Below are 17,896 nucleotides of genomic sequence, written 5' to 3'. Positions count from 1 at the left end.
CAAGATCGCGCCATTGCACTCCAGCCTGGGTAACAAGAGCGAAACTCCGTCTCAAAAAAAAAAAAAAAAACACACACACACACACAAAATTAGCTGGGCATGGTGGCACGTGCCTGTAATCCCAGCTACTCAGGAGGCTGAGGCAGGAGCATTGCCTGAACCCAGGAGGCGGAGGTTGCGGTGAGCCGAGATCGCGCCATTGCACTCCAGCCTGGGTAACAAGAGCGAAACTCCGTCTCAAAAAAAAAAAAAAAGAAAGAAAGCAAGCTACAAAATAAAAATAATTCTGTCAATCTTGAAGTAGTATCGTTTTATATTAGGTCATATAATTAGTTTCTGGTAGACCTGGTTTTTGCACTTCACACATCATGACTTTTTTTTTTTTTTTTTTTTTTTTTTATTTGAGACAGAGTCTTGCTGTATCGCCCAGGCTGGAGTGCAGTGGCATGATCTCTGCTCAAGGCAACCTCCACCTCCCAGATTCAAGCGATTCCCCTGCCTTAGCCTCCTCAGTAGCTGGAGCTGGGATTACAGGCATGTGCTACCATGCCCAGCTAATTTTTGTATTTTTAGTAGAGACGGGGTTTCACCATGCTGGTCAAGCTAGTCTCAAACTCCTGACCTCGTGATCCGCCTGCCTTGGCCTCCCAAAGTGCTGGAATCACAGGTGTGAGCCACCATGCCCGGTCCATCATGGCATTTTAAAATTACAATATAAAATGTCCCTATGTTTTCTTCTGCTTGAAAAGTACCTCTTCCTAGTTTTATGATTAATCCTTGACATTCATGGAAAAGCAGTATACTACCTACAATACTGTTAGTCACAAATTTTACTGAAACATTTTTGTGCATAAGCTTTATTTTTTATTTCCTTTTTAAAATTTTTAAATTTGTGGGTTTTTTATGCATAAGCTTTTTAAAACAAGTATTATGAAACTTTTTACTAAAAGTACAATGTTATAGATAATCATTAATGGAGCCAAAGTCAGTTTTACCTCAAAGAATTTCTTCAGTGTCTTCCATTGCCAAAACAGCACTTTGATTTTGAACCAAACGCTTGAGAGAAAACATGTGCTAGAATGAAAATCCAAGATGTATTTTTAAAATTTCTACCACATAAAACAGAAACAATTGCCTGGTAGGCAAACAAAACAAAGAAAAACCTTCTTCAATCTCCAATTTAGCTTTTATTTTAAAATACATTTAGCATAGAACTGTCAAAGGACAGAAAATAATAAAACACAAAGAAATGGAACATTTTCAAATACCTTTTAAGCTACACATAAAAATTAACAGTATAGCACAGACCCAAATTATGGGAAACAGTCCCTAAACTTCAACTCATTAAAAACACATTTTGAAAGTAAAGCTCTTTTCACATTTTCCAACGTACCGTTATTTTCCTACCTGCCTCGGTTTCCTTTTAACTAATAAGTAAAGGGTAAAATTTAGTTGCTTTACTTAAAATTGTCAGCTTCAGTTTTGGTGAAAATTACCACGCCCCTAAATTCTCAATCAGAATTACAAAAATATGAGCTCAAATAGTTATGGTGCCCAAAATAGAAACATCTGAAGTGATAGTTCTGGATAATCATATAGATATTGCACTAAAATCAGTAATTACAAACCTGGTATTCATTTATATGGAAAGTTAATCCTCTTCTTTATGAAAAACTTTCTACAAATACATTTAATGTTAATGTAAGTATAACCACACTTCAAAATATAAAGGCACAGACAGAAAAAAATAATAGTTTAATACTATATGCAAACTTTCCACTGTGAAAATAATAAAAAGTTGAAAAAATAATAGGATCTAAAATACTGACATTAATTTTAGGTTTTATAATTTACCTTAAGTAGCTAATAAACGGTATTAAAAGTTAACAGTGCTAAATCCAATCCTTTCCAAATTATTTAGAAAAATGCTTTGTTTTCACATGAAGTATGTGCATTGTCCCATCTATAAATTTCAACTACATTTCCATTCACTGGAAGTATCTACCTGCAGTATAAACAATCAAGACAATGTACAAAAAATATATCTTGTTCCTGTAACTTACAATGCACAGAAAAATACCTATAAAAAGGGAAGTATTTATCCATTTAGCTTTCTAATAAATTGGTGAGAAAGTTTAGCCCATTCCACATTTCTTTCTAAATAAAGGCTAAAGAGTAAGGGCAATTTACTTCTATGCCTGTCACCTTGACATACATTTTTAAAAATATTTGCCTGATTATATGTAACTTAAGATAAAATTAATGTCTTATTTTTACATCACAGTATACATAGCATTTCTTAATTCAGCAACAGAAAGGCACAATTAGCAAGAAATAAAATTCAGTACCTGAATTAATAAACTGATATCCAGAACAGTTGCAAATAAAGTACATTCAAAACAGTATACAGAACTTAAAAAAACTAAACAATCCAAAAAATAATTTTTCTAAAAATTTGGTCCATTAAAAATGTCTCCCATGTTCAACATCATGGGTAACATGAAAGGTAATGCAGTGTAAAAACAGGCAGTAAATCAATGTATAGTAGCGTACGCATTCTGGTCTTGTAATTATGCAATTCAATTAGGAAATGGCTCCCATAGTAAATAAATGTTAAATGTATCTGTTAATAACAACATACCTGTATTTAGTTCAAATACACAGGCACAACTGTTTGCATATTATTATTGATTTTATAATACACTCCCATAGTTTAAAAAAACACTTAGGTATATTATTTTATATATAATATATATCAGATATATAATTGCATATTATGTACCTTATATATATTATATATAAGTTGAATCCATAACAACACAAAACTCTCCAAACATTACATTAACATTCTAAATGGATACTTATCATTTTCTCAGTATTGAAATAGCTCAGCTCACCTAAAACAATATCTGGATGTGCAACGATAAAATGCACTGACTCTTAGGAATTTACTTAAATAATTATTTAAGTTAAATTCCTGCAAAAGCCTAATTCTGATCTGGCTTTTACTTGCAATATATTTTTAGGTATCAGTAACTGGTACCCCCCTTTCTCTTCATAAACAATATTTCTCCATCAAGAGATACCAATAAAGAAAAATATGTAAGGAACAAAAAATGTGATGGAGAAACCAACCATTCCATAGGTAATATACCGATAAGGAAGTTCAACTTCCATGTGCTGTCTTGCTTTTCGAATATCATCACACGGTATATTGGAGATTTTGCAGGCTAAAGGAATGGTGATCTTTTTCATTATATTTCTGACCACCAGCACAAACACCATCCCTATGAGGATCCGCAATATGGCTTTCCCAAAGAGAGTCATAGTGACGGGAGGCCCAGATAAAGGTAATGTATCTAGAGAAGGATCTAATACTAGACCCATCTTATAAGTAACATGAGATCCACATGCAATTCCAGCACCACTTCCTAGAATCTCAGCTGTGTCTCCTCGGGATGTGCTCCAGGTGTCAAGAGTGAAAGAAAAGATCCCCAAAGCTAAATGAAGCCCGATGATGATTAATGGAGCATATTTGTGAGTTTGGTTGAAGTTATCAATCAGGTCCACAAATGGATAGAAGACAGCTAAGATTAAAATGGTATATAGGAATCCAGCAATAATATCCTAGGAAAAGATAAGAGTATTGTTGTTTAGTATAATACTAAACGTTTTTGGCATTTAAAAAATAATTTATATTTGCGTCAATTTCAAATGTTAAATAGACATAAATTTTTTTAAGCTGTCAAATTCTCAAAGTAAACTTTATTAAACTGACCATATAAGAGGCATGAAAAACTATTAATAATAAAAAGATCTCTATTTTCATAATTCTACCCTTTTATAAATTAACTACATATATAATATACACAAATTTATATTCAAATCCTGAACGAAGTATGCTAAAATTGTGTAGTTTTCATTTCTGGAGAAAAGAGTACACTTAGTATTCAAAGAAATGGTTTTCATTTTCATGTGTTTATGTATGTTATTATCTCCATGATCACATATACATCCTAGGTAATTCTCTTTTCTCATTCATTCATTCATTAATTCATTCAACAAATACTTAGTGAGTACCAACTCCTATTTTAGGGATTGGGGATACATTGCTTTAAAAAAATGACAAGACTGTGGCTGGGTATGGTAGCTCACACCTGTAATCCCAGCACTTTGGGAAGCCAAGGTGAGCAGATCACTTGAGGCCAGGAGTTAAAAACCAGCCTGAGCAACATAGTGAAACCCTGTCTCTACTAAAAATTCAAAAATTAGCCAGGCATGGTAGCTGCAGCCTGTGGTCCCAGCTACTCAGGAGGCTGAGGCAGGAGAATCGCTTGAACCTGGGAGGTGGAGGTTGCAGTGAGCTGAGATCGCACCACTGCACTCCAGCCTGGGCAAGAGGTAGCGAGACTCCGCCTCAAGAAAAAAAAAATTTTTTTTTAAAGAATTAGCAAGTTTAACTTGATGATGGACTGAATGTGAAAAAGGAGAGAGAGAGAGAGAGAGAGGGATCAAAGATGGTTCCTAGTTTTAGGGAGGAGCAATTGTGTAGATTTGATAGAAGACGGTTTACTTAAGGAAACAAAGCAATTAAATAACCTTCTGAATCTTTCCTGACAACATACAAAAATGTTCTATATTTCTACCTGATAACAAAATAAAACCCTATGATCTACTCTCTATTACTGAAAAATGTATCAGTGCTTATATTCACTGTCTCCACTTCCTCACCTCCAATTTTTCTCTAAACTCACCCCTGCACTGAAACCACTTTTTTCTTGGATACTAGCGGTCTTCAAAAACAATGGCATTTCCTTATGTTACTATTACTAATGAAAAAAAATAATAAAGAGAAAAACAAAAACAATGGTAATTTCTTAACAATATTCAATACAGTTAAGCAACAGACTAGTTGCTTAATGTTTTTATCTTTAAATTTTTTATTTAATATTTGATACATAGCAAAATACATGTAGAGTGTTTATGACATTATAAAATTCATATCTATGAAATCACTTCCCCAAAAAAGAACAATAATATTACAACTATTGTCAAATCCACTGTTGTGCTGTTTCTCAATCCTATCACTTTGCATTCCTCCCCACAAACAATTTGCAAGCTTGAATTTTGGCTTAATAAATACCTGGGTTTTGTTTTTATTTTTGTTTTGTTTTGTTTTGTAGATACCAGGTTTCACCAGGTTGCCCAACTGGTCTTGACCTCCTGGCCTCAAGCAATCAACCTGCCTTGGCCTCCCAAAGAACTAGGATCATAGGTATGAGCCACTGGGCCCAGTCATAAATATCTATTTTAAAAAATTGTTCTACCACACATCTTCAAGCAAAATATTGCCCAGTTTGGGCCAGGCGCAGTGGCTTACTCCTGTAATTCCAGCACTTTAGGAGGCCAAGGTGTGAGGATCACCTGAGGTCAGGAATTCGAGACCAGCCTGACCAACATGGTGAAAGCCCATCTCCACTAAAAATACAAAATTAGCCAGGTGTGGTGGCACATGCCTGTAATCTCAGCTACTCTGGAGGCTAAGGCAGGAGAATCACTTAGAACCCTGAGAGCTGAGATCATGCCACTGCACTCCAGCCTGGGTAACAAGAGCGAAACTCCATCTCAAAAAAAAAAAGATTCATTCATTATATTACATGTGGTTATTGGTTGTTCACTTTCACAATCATAATATTTTGCTGCATAATATACAATTTATTTATCTGTTTTCTCACTTACAGTCATTTAAGTTGTTTTTGATTAGTTAACTGATTACAGTTGAACTTGAATGCCTTTTTTTTTTTTGAGACAGGGTCTGTCACCCAGGCTGGATTGTGGTGGCACAATCTCACCTTACTGCAACCTCCACCTCCGGGGTTCAAGTTGTCTTTCCCACTTCAGCCTCCCAAGTAGCTGGGACTACAAACATGCACCATCACGCCCGGCTAGAATAATTTTCCTATTTTTTGTCAACAAGGTTTTGCCATGTTGCCCAGGCTGGTTTCCAACTCCTGAGCTCATGCAATCCACCTGCCTCGGCCTCCCACAGTGTTGGGATTACAGGTGTGAGCCACCATGCCCAGCTTCGCTATTCCTTTTCTATGCAATAAAAACTGTATCATGAACTGACAGGGTTCACAGTTGCAGTGCTTGAAGCCATTGTTCTAAATGATATATAACTCAAAATCAGAATACTTTGGAATATAAGAATAGCTGGAGAAGATATAGACAATTATGAAAGAGAATATAGCTGAACATTTAACTATAAAATTTTGGGGAAATAGATCATGTTTTGCTCAATCTCAAATATTTTTTGGATGGATGAATCAATGAATGAATAAATCCTTCACATGAATTTTATCTAGCAGAATCTACCAAATTATTTGTAAATTAATATTGTTCCTCTTTTAAAATGATTTATTGTGTTAGAGATATAAGAAAACATTTTATTTATTTATTTATTTATGACTCACTCTGTCCCCCAACCTGGAGTGCAGTGGCACCATCTCAGTTCACTGCAACCTCCACCTCCGGGGTTCAAGCAATTCTCCTATCTCAGCCTCCCAAGTAGCTGGGATTACAGGCATGTACCACCAACCACACCAGCCAATTTTTGTATTCTTTTTTTTTTTTTTTTTTTGAGACGGAGTTTCGCTCTTGTTACCCAGGCTGGAGTGCAATGGCGCGATCTCGGCTCACCGCAACCTCTGCCTCCTGGGTTCAAGCAATTCTCCTGCCTCAGCCTCCTGAGTAACTGGGATTACAGGCACGAGCCACCATGCCCAGCTAATTTTTTTGTATCTTTAGTAGAGATGGGATTTCACCATGTTGACCAGGATGGTCTCGATCTCTTGACCTCGTGATCCACCCGCCTCAGCCTCCCAAAGTGCTGGGATTACAGGCTTGAGCCACCGCGCCCGGCAATTTTTGTATTCTTAATAGAGAAGGTGTTTCACCATGTTGGTCAGGCTGGTCTCAAACTCCTAACCTCAGGTAATACTCCCACCTTGGCCTCCCAAAGTGCTGGGATTACAGGTATGAAACACTGCACCCAGCCAAGAAAAACATTTTTAAAAATTTATTTAGATATAGGCTGGGTGTGGTGGCTCACACCTGTAATTCCAGCACTTTGGGAGGCTGAAGTGGGCAGATCACAAGGTCAAGAGATGGAGACCATCCTGGCCAACATGGTGAAACCTCATCTCTACAAAAAATACAAAAAAATTAGTTGGGCATGGTGGTGCATGCTTGAACCTGGGAGGCAGAGGTTACAATGAACTGGGATCGCGCCACTGCATTCCAGCCTGGTGACACAGTGAGACTCCATCTCAAAAAACAAAACAAAAACTTATTTAGATATAAAACACATTTTAACTGACAGTCTCCCATTCTACAATATTAAGTTACTTAAAATTATAATTTGTGTTATCTTTATATAAGTGATTCCTTTTATAACAGGTCAAGTCAATTAACAAAATATTTACTCTTGCCGGGCATGGTGGCTCAAGCCTATAATCCCAGCACTTTGGGAGGCCGAGGTGGGTGGATCACGAGGTCGAGAGATCGAGACCATCCTGGTCAACAAGGTGAAACCCCGTCTCTACTAAAAATACAAAAAATTAGCTGGGTGTGGTGGCGCGTGCCTGTAATCCCAGCTACTCAGGAGGCTGAGGCAGGAGAATTGCCTGAGCCCAGGAGGAGGAGGTTGCGGTGAGCCGAGATCGTGCCATTGCACTCCAGCCTGGGTAACAAGAGCGAAACTCCGTCTCAAAAAAAAAAAAAAAACAACAACAACAAAAATTTACTCTTGATCTTAGCCAAAAGGCTGAGAAGTGATCAATTAACAAAATGTTTAAGAAAGTATTGACTAAGGCAATAAATGTCATGTGTGCATTCCAACTCTTAGAACATATAAAGCATTTCATAACTGAGTTTTGTCTATCATTAAGTTTCATTTAATGCCAGATCCCAAAATGAATTTATAGACTATTTCCTCTTGTCTTAGAATTCTTTCCTACCTACATTTCAGGCAAACAATGATATATTCTTTGAGATTCTCCTCAGGCATCTACCCACTCCATAAACTTTCTTCTCATACCCTGTAATAAGAAATTTTCTCTTCTTTGATTCCACTGCATCCTCCACATACCTGCTATGACAGTTTTTCATTCTTTGCCTGTCTATTTCTCCACAAAATCAAAAGTTCATAATCCTTGCTATAGATTAAAATCAAGTGGAGAACTTGATAAAAATACTGATGCCTGAGACAATCTTCAGAGACTGATTGAATTGAAGTGGAGGGACATCAGTATTTTTTCTTTTTTTGAGACAGAGTTTCGCTCTTGTTGCCCAGGCTGGAGTGCAATGGTGTGATCTCGGCTCATGGCAACCTTGGCCTCCGGGGTTCAAGAGATTCTCCTGCCTCAGCCTCCCAAGTAGCTGGGATTACAGGCATGTGCCACTATGCCCTGCTAACTTTGTATTTTTAGTAAAGATGGGGTCTCTCCATGTTGATCAGGCTGGTCTTGAACTCCCAACCTCAGATGATTGCCTGCCTTGGTCTCCCAAAGTACTGGGATTATAGTTGTGAGCCACCACGCCCGGCCGGGGAATCAATATTTTAAAAAATTCTCCCCAGTGATTCTAATGTACACTCTTGGTTGAAAACAATTCCAGTACATTGTTTTATTACATATTGCATAATTAGATATGACTACTCAAAGGCAAAATACATATATTTTCAGTGCATGAAAAATTAGTAAGTAGGAAATAAACATTTGGTTAGTTAAATTAAGACAGTTAAGGTAATTCTTTCTTCTTTTTTTTTTTTTTTTTCTGAGATGGAATCTTGCTCTGTCACCCAGGCTGGAGTACAGTGGCACAATCTCGGCTCACTGCAACCTCCGCCTCCCGGGTTCAAGAAATTCTCCTGCCTCAGCCTCCTGAGTAGTCAGGCCTACAGGCACTGCAACACCACACCTGGCTAGTATCCCTATTTTTAGTAGAGACAGGGTTTCACCATGTTGGCCAGGATGGTCTTGATCTCCTGACCTTGTGATCTGCCCACCTTGGCCTCCCAAAGTGCTGGGATTACAGGCATGAGTCACTGAGCCTGGCTGGTAATTCTTTAAAAATAAAAATAAAGGCCAGGTAATTATTGAAAAATAAAAATAAAATTACGTTTGTAATCCCAGCACTTTGTGAGACTGAGGTGGGTGGATCATGAGGTCAGGAGTTTGAGATCAGCTTGTCCAATATGGTGAAACCCCATTTCTACTTAAAAAATACAAAAATTAGCTGGGTGTGGTGGTGCACGCCTGTAGTCCCAGCTACTGAGGAGGCTGAGGCAGGAGAATCCTTTGAACCCAGGAGGCAGAGGTTGCAGTGAGCCAAGATTGTACCACTGCACTCCAGCATGGGTGACAGAGTGAGACTCTGTCTCAAAAATAAAAATAAATAAATAATTAAAAAACCAAAAGAGAAAGAAGAAAGAAAAAAGAGAGGGAGAAAGGAAGGGAGGAAGGGAGGGAGGGAGGGAGGGAGGGAGGGAAGGAAGGGAGAGAGAGAAAGAGAAAGAGAGAGACAGTTAAGGTAATTCTTTGTTTTTTTTTTTTTTTTTTTTTTGAGATGGAGTTTCGCTCTTGTTACCCAGGCTGGAGTGCAATGGCGCGATCTCGGCTCACCGCAACCTCTGCCTCCTGGGTTCAGGCAATTCTCCTGCCTCAGCCTCCTGAGTAGCTGGGATTACAGGCACGTGCCACCATGCCCAGCTAGTTTTTTTTAGTAGAGACAGGGTTTCAGCATGTTGACCAGGATGGTCTCGATCTCTTGACCTCGTGATCCACCCGCCTCGGCCTCCCAAAGTGCTGGGATTACAGGTTTGAGCCACAGCGCCCGGCCAAGGTAATTCTTTAGACTCATCACATGGACTATATAATCCAACCTAACAAGAGCTAAGAGAAGCAGATGATATATAATTTATTGAACCTGGCCTAAGGCATTTTTGGGGAATAATAACTTTCTGTACTAAAAACACTGCTTCAATACTTTACAATTATTGTCACATTTAATCATCACAACCAACATGAAATGGCTTGCCTTGAAGAATCCCATTTTGCTCTTGTCCCCAGGATAGGTATTAAAAGCACCTTTTTCCCTCTCAAAAGTGTGCAAAATTGATGGAAATTTATGATTAAACCTTAATCAACCAGTTTTTAAATAATACAAACTGGAGTAAGGTCACACAGCTACTTATTTACCCTCATATAGTGAAGATACTTAATACATTTTTTACAAAAATTAACAATTTGAGCATCAGAAATATCAGGAGTGAAGAGAAACTAAAAGTTCAACTTTTTTTTTTTTTTCAGACAGGGTCTCACTGTGTCCCCAAGCCTGGAGTGTAGTGGGATGCCTAATATTTTATATTTTTTGTAGAGACAGGCTTTCCCCATGTTGTCCAGGCTGGTCTCGAACTCCTGAGCTCAAGTGATCCACCCACTTCAGCTTCCCAAAGTGTTGGAATTATAGGCGTTACCTACCATGCCCAGCCTCAACATTTTTTTGGAACAGGATGTCTTCTGCGAAAACTCTTTGATACATACTAAAAATTACCAAAGAATTCTGATCAACTGGATTTCTTTTTTTCCAATTACTCAAAGATTCCACAAGTAACTCAAACTCTGACCATGCATTTGGATATGCGAATCTCAAATGACATGATTGTCAAGCCTCTATTCTTCATATTTCTTTTTTTGAGACAGGGTCTCACTCTATGGCAATGGCCCAGGCTGGAGGGGAGATCATGGCTCACCACAGCCTCGACTTCCTGCCTCAAGCAATCCTCCCACCTCCCAAGTAGCTGGGACCATAGGGTACAACATCAACGACCACGCCTGGCTAATATTGTGTGTGTGTGTGTGTGTGTGTGTGTGTGTGTGTGTGTGTGTGTGTGTGTGTGTGTTTATGAAGAAGGGGTTTCGCTTTGTTGCCCAGGCTGATCTTGATATCCTGTATTTAATATGTAAATACAAATGGCCCCTGGATAATTTAACTTCACATAGTTTCTAGTCACTAGGTCTTCAACAATACTTCCGAGCTCTCCTTAATTTCTGTAGTCACATTGCTGGTTTTGACTCGGTGATAGGAGAGAAACAGAAAAGACTTCAAAGGAGAATAAAAGTGAGACTGGAAGGAGGAAGAAATGTTATCTTGATTATAGTACTTAAGTATTGTGATTGCTGGAAACTGTTTCTGTGAAATACATGACTACTACATTAATACTTCACAAAGCGGCCGGGCGTGGTGGCTCACGGCTGTAATCCAAGCACTTTGGAGGTCAAGGTGGGTAGATCACGTGAGGTCAGGAGTTCAAGACCAACCTGACCAACGTGGTGAAACCCCCGTCTTAAAAAAAAAAAAAAAAAAAAAAAGGAAGGCCGGGCGCGGTGGCTCAAGCCTGTAATCCCAGCACTTTGGGAGGCCGAGGCGGGTGGATCACGAGGTCAAGAGTTCGAGACCATCCTGGTCAACACGGTGAAACCCCGTCTCTACTAAAAATACAAAAAATTAGCTGGGCATGGTGGCGCGTGCCTATAATCCCAGCTACTCAGGAGGTTGAGGCAGGAGAATTGCCTGAACTCAGGAGGCGGAGGTTGCAGTGAGCCGAGATCGCGCCATTGCACTCCAGCCTGGGTAACAAGAGCGAAACTCCATCTCAAAAAAAAAAAAAAAAAGAAAATAAAAACTTCACAAAGCAACATGTTGATATTTTTGTAAAACAAAGTTAGAAGACTTACAGTAACTATATTTTCTCTATAATGATTAAACATTATAAAATTGCCTGTCAATGTCATAAAAAATAAAGTATAAGAACACAACATTTTCCTTACCAGAATGGAGTGCATTCCCATGTAAATTCTACTTAGGCAAACTAGAGAACACCAGCAGGGAATAAGAATCAGTCCATATATAAGAGGATACTAAAAGGGGAAAAAAGGTAAAATTAGTTAAACAAATTTAAGTTAGAGAAGACAAACAAAAGACAAATCAAATCACTATTCTATAAATGCCACTAAAACAAGAACTTTGTGTTTTTACTCTGCATTATATTCTCAGAACCTAACCCTGAGTATGGCACATAGCAGACATTCAAGAAATACTTTTGCACAAATGAACAAATGAATGAAATCTCATGTGTCTTCATTATTTATTGTGGGAACCAGCTCATTTTTGCTTCTACAATGAAGATTCAATCACTGGGTTGGTATCAAAGGAGGACAGGTAAGACACATAGTTTTAATATGGCCTCCAAAATGAAATGGCCTCTGGAATAGTACCTGAATCTGGTCCATGTAAATGTTTACAGTTGCCTGGGGAGGAGCATTGGCATTATCTCCCTCTCACCTCATCAGTGACTGCTATACACAATTTATATTGCTATTCCCTTACCTGTATTCAATATTTAACACCTTGTACTTAGTTTTTCACTTCCGCCCCATCGACTAAAATTTCAAATTGTCCCCTTGCTGGGAAAAATTTTACTGGAATACTAGGAGCAGAAATCATAAAAAGGGACAAAGCGTAAACAGAAAGTGTAGACAATTCTTGGTATCAATGGCACTAGTGGAAGAGTTGGCTTTGAATGTCCTGAGATTGGAGGGAAAGAGGAAAGGATGGATGGACATGGTGATAGGTCTGTAAAGGGAAGAAGGGAGGGCACATTTGGGGCTGTTCATGCCTGATGACTTCAAATTTCTCAATGAAACTGAAGCCAAGGTGGTTAGAGAAGTTGGGTTGAAATAAAGGAGCAAGGGAGTTTAGTACGCTTATAAGAAGAGTAGAAAATATTTAGTACACAATTGTTTTTTGGTGTTTTGTTTTGTTTTTTTAGAGAGACAAGTTCTCACTATGTTGCCCAGGCTGGAGTACAGAGGCTATTCCCAGGTGTGACCATAGTGTACTATTGCCTTAACTCCTGGGCTCAAGTGATCCTCCTGCCTTAGCCTCCTGAGTAGCTGGAACTACAGGCAGAGTTTTTTTGTTTTGTTTTGTTGACATCTCTTCTACATTTACCATGGTCCCTCACATGCTCCTTGAAAACTCGAAATACCCTTGACAGTCAGTTTCATACTCTCCTGGTTCCCCTTGCACCATTTATTTTTTGCTGCATTTCCCGCACAAGAGCATATCTTCCTCTTTTTGTTCCTTAAACATTGTATAAAGAAGGATTCCATCTTTATTTGTTACTGACAGTCTTATCTTTCCCTTTTTTTTTTTTTTTTTTTTTTTTTTTTGAGACGGAGTTTCGCTCTTGTTACCCAGGCTGGAGTACAATGGCGCGATCTCGGCTCACCGCGACCTCCGCCTCCTGGGTTCAGGCAATTCTCCTGCCTCAGCCTCCTGAGTAGCTGGGATTACAGGCACGCGCCACCATGCCCAGCTAATTTTTGTATTTTTAGTAGAGACGGGGTTTCACCATGTTGACCAGGATGGTCTCGATCTCTTGACCTCGTGATCCACCCGCCTCGGCCTCCCAAAGTGCTGGGATTACAGGCTTGAGCCACCGCGCCCGGCCTACCTTTCCCTTTTTTTTAGACAGGGTCTTATTCTATCACCCAGGCTGATATGCAGTAGTGTAATCATGGCTCACTGCAGCCCCAACCTCCCGGGCTCAAGCAATCCTCCCACCTCAGCCCCCCGAGCAGTCAGTACTGCAGATGGGTGTCTCAAACTCCTGAGTTCAAGTGATCCACGCATCTTGGCCTTGCAAGTGCTGAGATTACAGGGCAGTGAGTCAATGCACCTGGTCTCCTTTCTTAATTTTTCTTTTCTTTTTTTTTTTGAGACGGAGTTTCACTCTTGTTACCCAGGCTGGAGTGCAATGGCGCGATCTCGGCTCACCACAACCTCTGTCTCCTGGGTTCAAGCAATTCTCCTGCCTCAGCCTCCTCAGTAGCTGGGATTACAGGCACGCGCCACCATGCCTAGCTAATTTTTTGTATTTTTAGTAGAGACGGGGTTTCACCATGTTGACCGGGATGGTCTCGATCTCTTGACCTCGTGATCCACCTGCCTCGGCTTCCCAAAGTGTTGGGATTACAGGCTTGAGCCACCGCGCCCGGCCCCCTTTCTTAATTTTTAACTACTACTAGGCATGCTGAAGACCTACCCATTTCCCTAGGTTTAAGAACCATATATCCAACTCTGCACATATCTCTGCCTTGAGGTCCTTATGGAGGTAAACCCACTATACCTCAAACCAAATTCATCACCCTATCACCCACATTTCTTCCTCCTCTGATATTCCCTATTTCATTTGGAAACATCAAAAACCATGTAATTCAAATGAGAAACATGAATTATCCTTAATTATTTCCTTATCCATTGTATTCAACCAATAATCAAGTCTTACTAATTTTATATTCTAAATATTCCTTGGAGAATAATTGTATTCTTTTCTGGGAGAGTAAGTTTTTTCTTTTTTCAGGGGAAAGTGCAAACACACGCAGTCCCCTACTACCACAAATTATGCAGTCAGGTTTCCCACATTCGGGGAAATCACAGGGGTCAGCACATCCAGAGTGCAGTGGATAAGCCTCGCCCTGGAAAAACCACCTTCGTGATCATGGTATCTCCCCTGCCAGTATGAGAATAAGTTTCTATTCTTGCTAGAGGAGGCACAAAATAGTAAACACAAAAGCATGCAAATGATATATAAATATATGTAAGTTATGTAAAATATATAAATCATATAATAAAACCTGATTAGTATGGAGAAAATAAAAACAGAACATGTGTTGAAGAAATAGTAATGCTCATTAATATTCCTTGTGCTCCTCCTACATTTTGGATTCACTTAGACTGGGGTCATGCAACTAATTTTGGCCAGTGAACTGCGGGAAAAACTGACGTATCCCATTTTCACTCTTCCTTTGAACTCTCTCCTCCCTATACATGTGACCTTTGGAAACCACATGTTGAGATACATCACAAGATGGGCATCAGTCTAGGTCCCTGAGGGTCAACAGAGCTGTTTGCTAACGCATAATGGATATGTAACGCAAGATTTTCTTTTTCTTTTTTCTTTTTTTCAGAACAGGGTCTTGCTCTGTCACCCAGGCTGGAGTACAGTGGTGTGATTTCAGCTCACTGCAACCTCCATCTCCCAGACTAAAGCAACACTCCTATCTCAGCCGCTGGAGCAGCTGGGACCAGAGGTGTGCCACCACATCCAGCTATTTTTTTTTTTTTTTTTTTTACATATGTATTTTGAAGAGACAGGGTCTTGCCATGTTGCCCATGGCTGGTCTTATATTCCTGGGCTCAAGTGATTTGCCCGCCTTGGCCTCCCACAGTGCTGAGATGAGAGGCAAGAGCCACCACCCCTGGCCAAGATACAAGATTTTGTTGTGTTAAGTCACTGCAATTTGGGGATGAAGTCAATTACCACAGTATAACCAAGCCTATCTTAATTAAAACAGAAATAAAAATAGGGTCATGAGTTTCAGAGTGTAAGTGGGGCAGGTTACAGTATTAAATAGAAGATAGCGTAGGATTTATTGAGAAGGTGAGAGTTGAGGCAAGACGGAATGGAGGTGAGGTGAATGTACCTGTTAAGCAGATTATTTGTGGGAGCAGCATATGCCAGGCAGGGGAATCAGCAAGCAAAGTATCTGATCACCAAGTATGACAGGCAGGGAGGCTAGCTGTGGCCATAGTAGAGAGAGCAAGTAGAATAGGTCAGGGAGGTAACGGGCGGCTAGATCAAGTAAAGCCTGGAAGGCCACCATAAGAAATCTGGCTTCTATTGTGAATCAAATGGGGAGCCACTGCAGTTTTTAGTAAAGCTGCTATGTAGAGATAAAATTTTAAGAGAGCAAGGTAAAAGCAGGGAGACCAGTTGGAGGCTGTTGGTATAATCTAGGTGAGCGATAACAGTGGTGTCTATCTCTACAGCAGAAACTTAAGCCTTTAAAGTCTTCAAAGTATAATTTTTTTTTTTTATTATTTTTATTTTTTTTTTGAGATGGAGTCTCACTCTGTCGCCAAGACTAGAGTCCAGTGGTGTGATCTCAGCTCACGGCAAACTCTGCCTACTGGGTTCTAGAGATTCTCCAGCCTCAGCCTCCCCAGTAGCTGGGATTACAGGAACCCGCCACCACACCTGGCTAATTTTTTTGTATTGTTAGTAGAGACGGGGTTTCTCCATGTCGGCCAGGCTGGTCTCAAACTCCTGACCTCAGATGATCCTCCCACCTCAGCCTCCCAAAGTGCTGGGATAACAAGCATGAGCCACCACACCCGGCCTAAAGTATAATTTTTTTATTTTTAAAGACAGGGTCTTGCTATGTTGCCCAGGCTGGAGTGCAGTGGCTATTCACAGGCAATCCCACTACTAATCAGCACAGGAGTTTTGACCTGCTCTGTTTCTGACCTAGGCCAGTTCACTCCACCTTAGGAAACCTGGTGGTTCTGCACTCCCGGGAGGTCACCATATTGATGCTGAACTTAATGCAGATACTCAATTGGCATAGTGCACTACAGCCCAGAACTCCTGGACTCAAGCGATCCTCCAGCCTCAGCCTCCCAAGTAGCTGGGACTTACAGGCATGGGCCACCACATCAGGCCTAAAGTGTAATATTTTTTTTTTTTTTTTTTTTTTTTTTTGAGACGGAGTTTCGCTCTTGTCACCCAGGCTGGAGTGCAACGGCGCGATCTCAGCTCACACAACCTCTGCCTCCTGGGTTCAGGCAATTCTCCTGCCTCAGCCTCCTGAGTAGCTGGGATTACAGGCACATGCCACCATGCCCAGCTACTTTTTTTTTGTATTTTTAGTAGAGACAGGGTTTCACCATGTTGACCAGGATGGTCTCGATCTCTTGACCTCACAATCCACCTGCCTCAGCCTCCCAAAGTGCTGGGATTACAGGCTTGAGCCACCGCGCCCGGCTAATTTCTAATCTTGTGGCTAACGTTACTCCTTTTTTTTTTTTTATCTCGGCTCACCACAACCTCTGCCTCCTGAGTTCAAGCAATTCTCCTGCCTCAGCCTCCTGAGTAGCTGGGACTACAGGCCGCGCCACCATGCCCAGCTAATTTTTGTATTTTTAGTAGAGACGGGGTTTCACCTTGTTGACCAGGATGGTCTCTCTCTCTTGACCTCATGATCCACCCGCCTCGGCCTCCCAAAGCGCTGGGATTATAGGCGTGAGCCACCGCGCCCGGCCGCGTAATTTTTAAAAAGCTGTTGACAGCAAAAAAAAAGAGAACCAAAGAAGAAAAAAAAAATCAACTTAAAAAAAAATTTTCCTATGCTTCCTTCTTCTCTTCTTAAGCTTGGACCCTCTAGGGAAATAAAAATGTACAAAATTACTGATAAGAGTTCTTTATACACAACAGATGAAGAAAAAAATCACCTACAGAGTCTCAGAAGCTAGGGTTGAAGGTAGGAAGGGGAAAGATAGAGATTTTAAATAGGAGCAACGAAACTGAGTGTGACTTAACCCACATTTATTCAATTCTATGTCTAAGGTGTTTATTAAATAGGAGAGTTGGAATGTTATCAAGCCAGATGCAGAGGCTAAAGAAGAAGCTATGAGGCTTTCCCGTTCTCTGCTCCATGGCACCTTCAGATTTCACAGGGATGAGGTGACTAACTGAAAAAAGAGTAGGTCATTTTTATTGATTGTTTTTTTGTTTTTTTTTTGATCATTAGTCTCTACTTTTACAGTGTTTTCTCTAGATTTTTTTTTTTTTTTTTTTTTGAGACGGAGTTTCGCTCTTGTCACCCAGGCTGGAGTGCAATGGCGCGATCTCGGCTCACACAACCTCCGCCTCCTGGGTTCAGGCAATTCTCCTGCCTCAGCCTCCTGAGTAGCTGGGATTACAGGCATG

At 40.1% G+C, this 17,896-nt stretch overlaps 1 protein-coding gene and 1 non-coding gene across 2 annotated transcripts in view; both read right to left on the bottom strand.

The window, feature by feature from the left end:
- Positions 1 to 373: 373 nt before the first annotated feature.
- Positions 374 to 17,896, bottom strand: part of SGPP1 (sphingosine-1-phosphate phosphatase 1) — a 46,517-nt gene continuing 28,994 nt past the window's right edge. The window contains exons 2-3 of the mRNA XM_010335377.3: positions 11,892 to 11,981; positions 374 to 3,627 (exon numbers count right to left, since the gene is read on the bottom strand). Of these exons, the coding sequence (XP_010333679.2) occupies positions 3,076 to 3,627; positions 11,892 to 11,981 (642 nt within the window). The 3' untranslated portion in view covers positions 374 to 3,075. The remainder of the gene's footprint in view (positions 3,628 to 11,891; positions 11,982 to 17,896) is intronic.
- Positions 14,486 to 14,648, bottom strand: LOC120364214 (U1 spliceosomal RNA). Its single transcript, XR_005579548.1, has one exon. It is a non-coding gene; the product is annotated as a U1 spliceosomal RNA (small nuclear RNA).

The sequence above is a fragment of the Saimiri boliviensis genome, chromosome 2 (genome assembly GCF_048565385.1).
Source record: "Saimiri boliviensis isolate mSaiBol1 chromosome 2, mSaiBol1.pri, whole genome shotgun sequence".
Classification (NCBI taxonomy): Eukaryota; Metazoa; Chordata; class Mammalia; order Primates; family Cebidae; genus Saimiri; species Saimiri boliviensis.
Note: the sequence above shows the minus strand (reverse complement) of the source record. Positions and strands in the feature narration are given on the sequence as shown.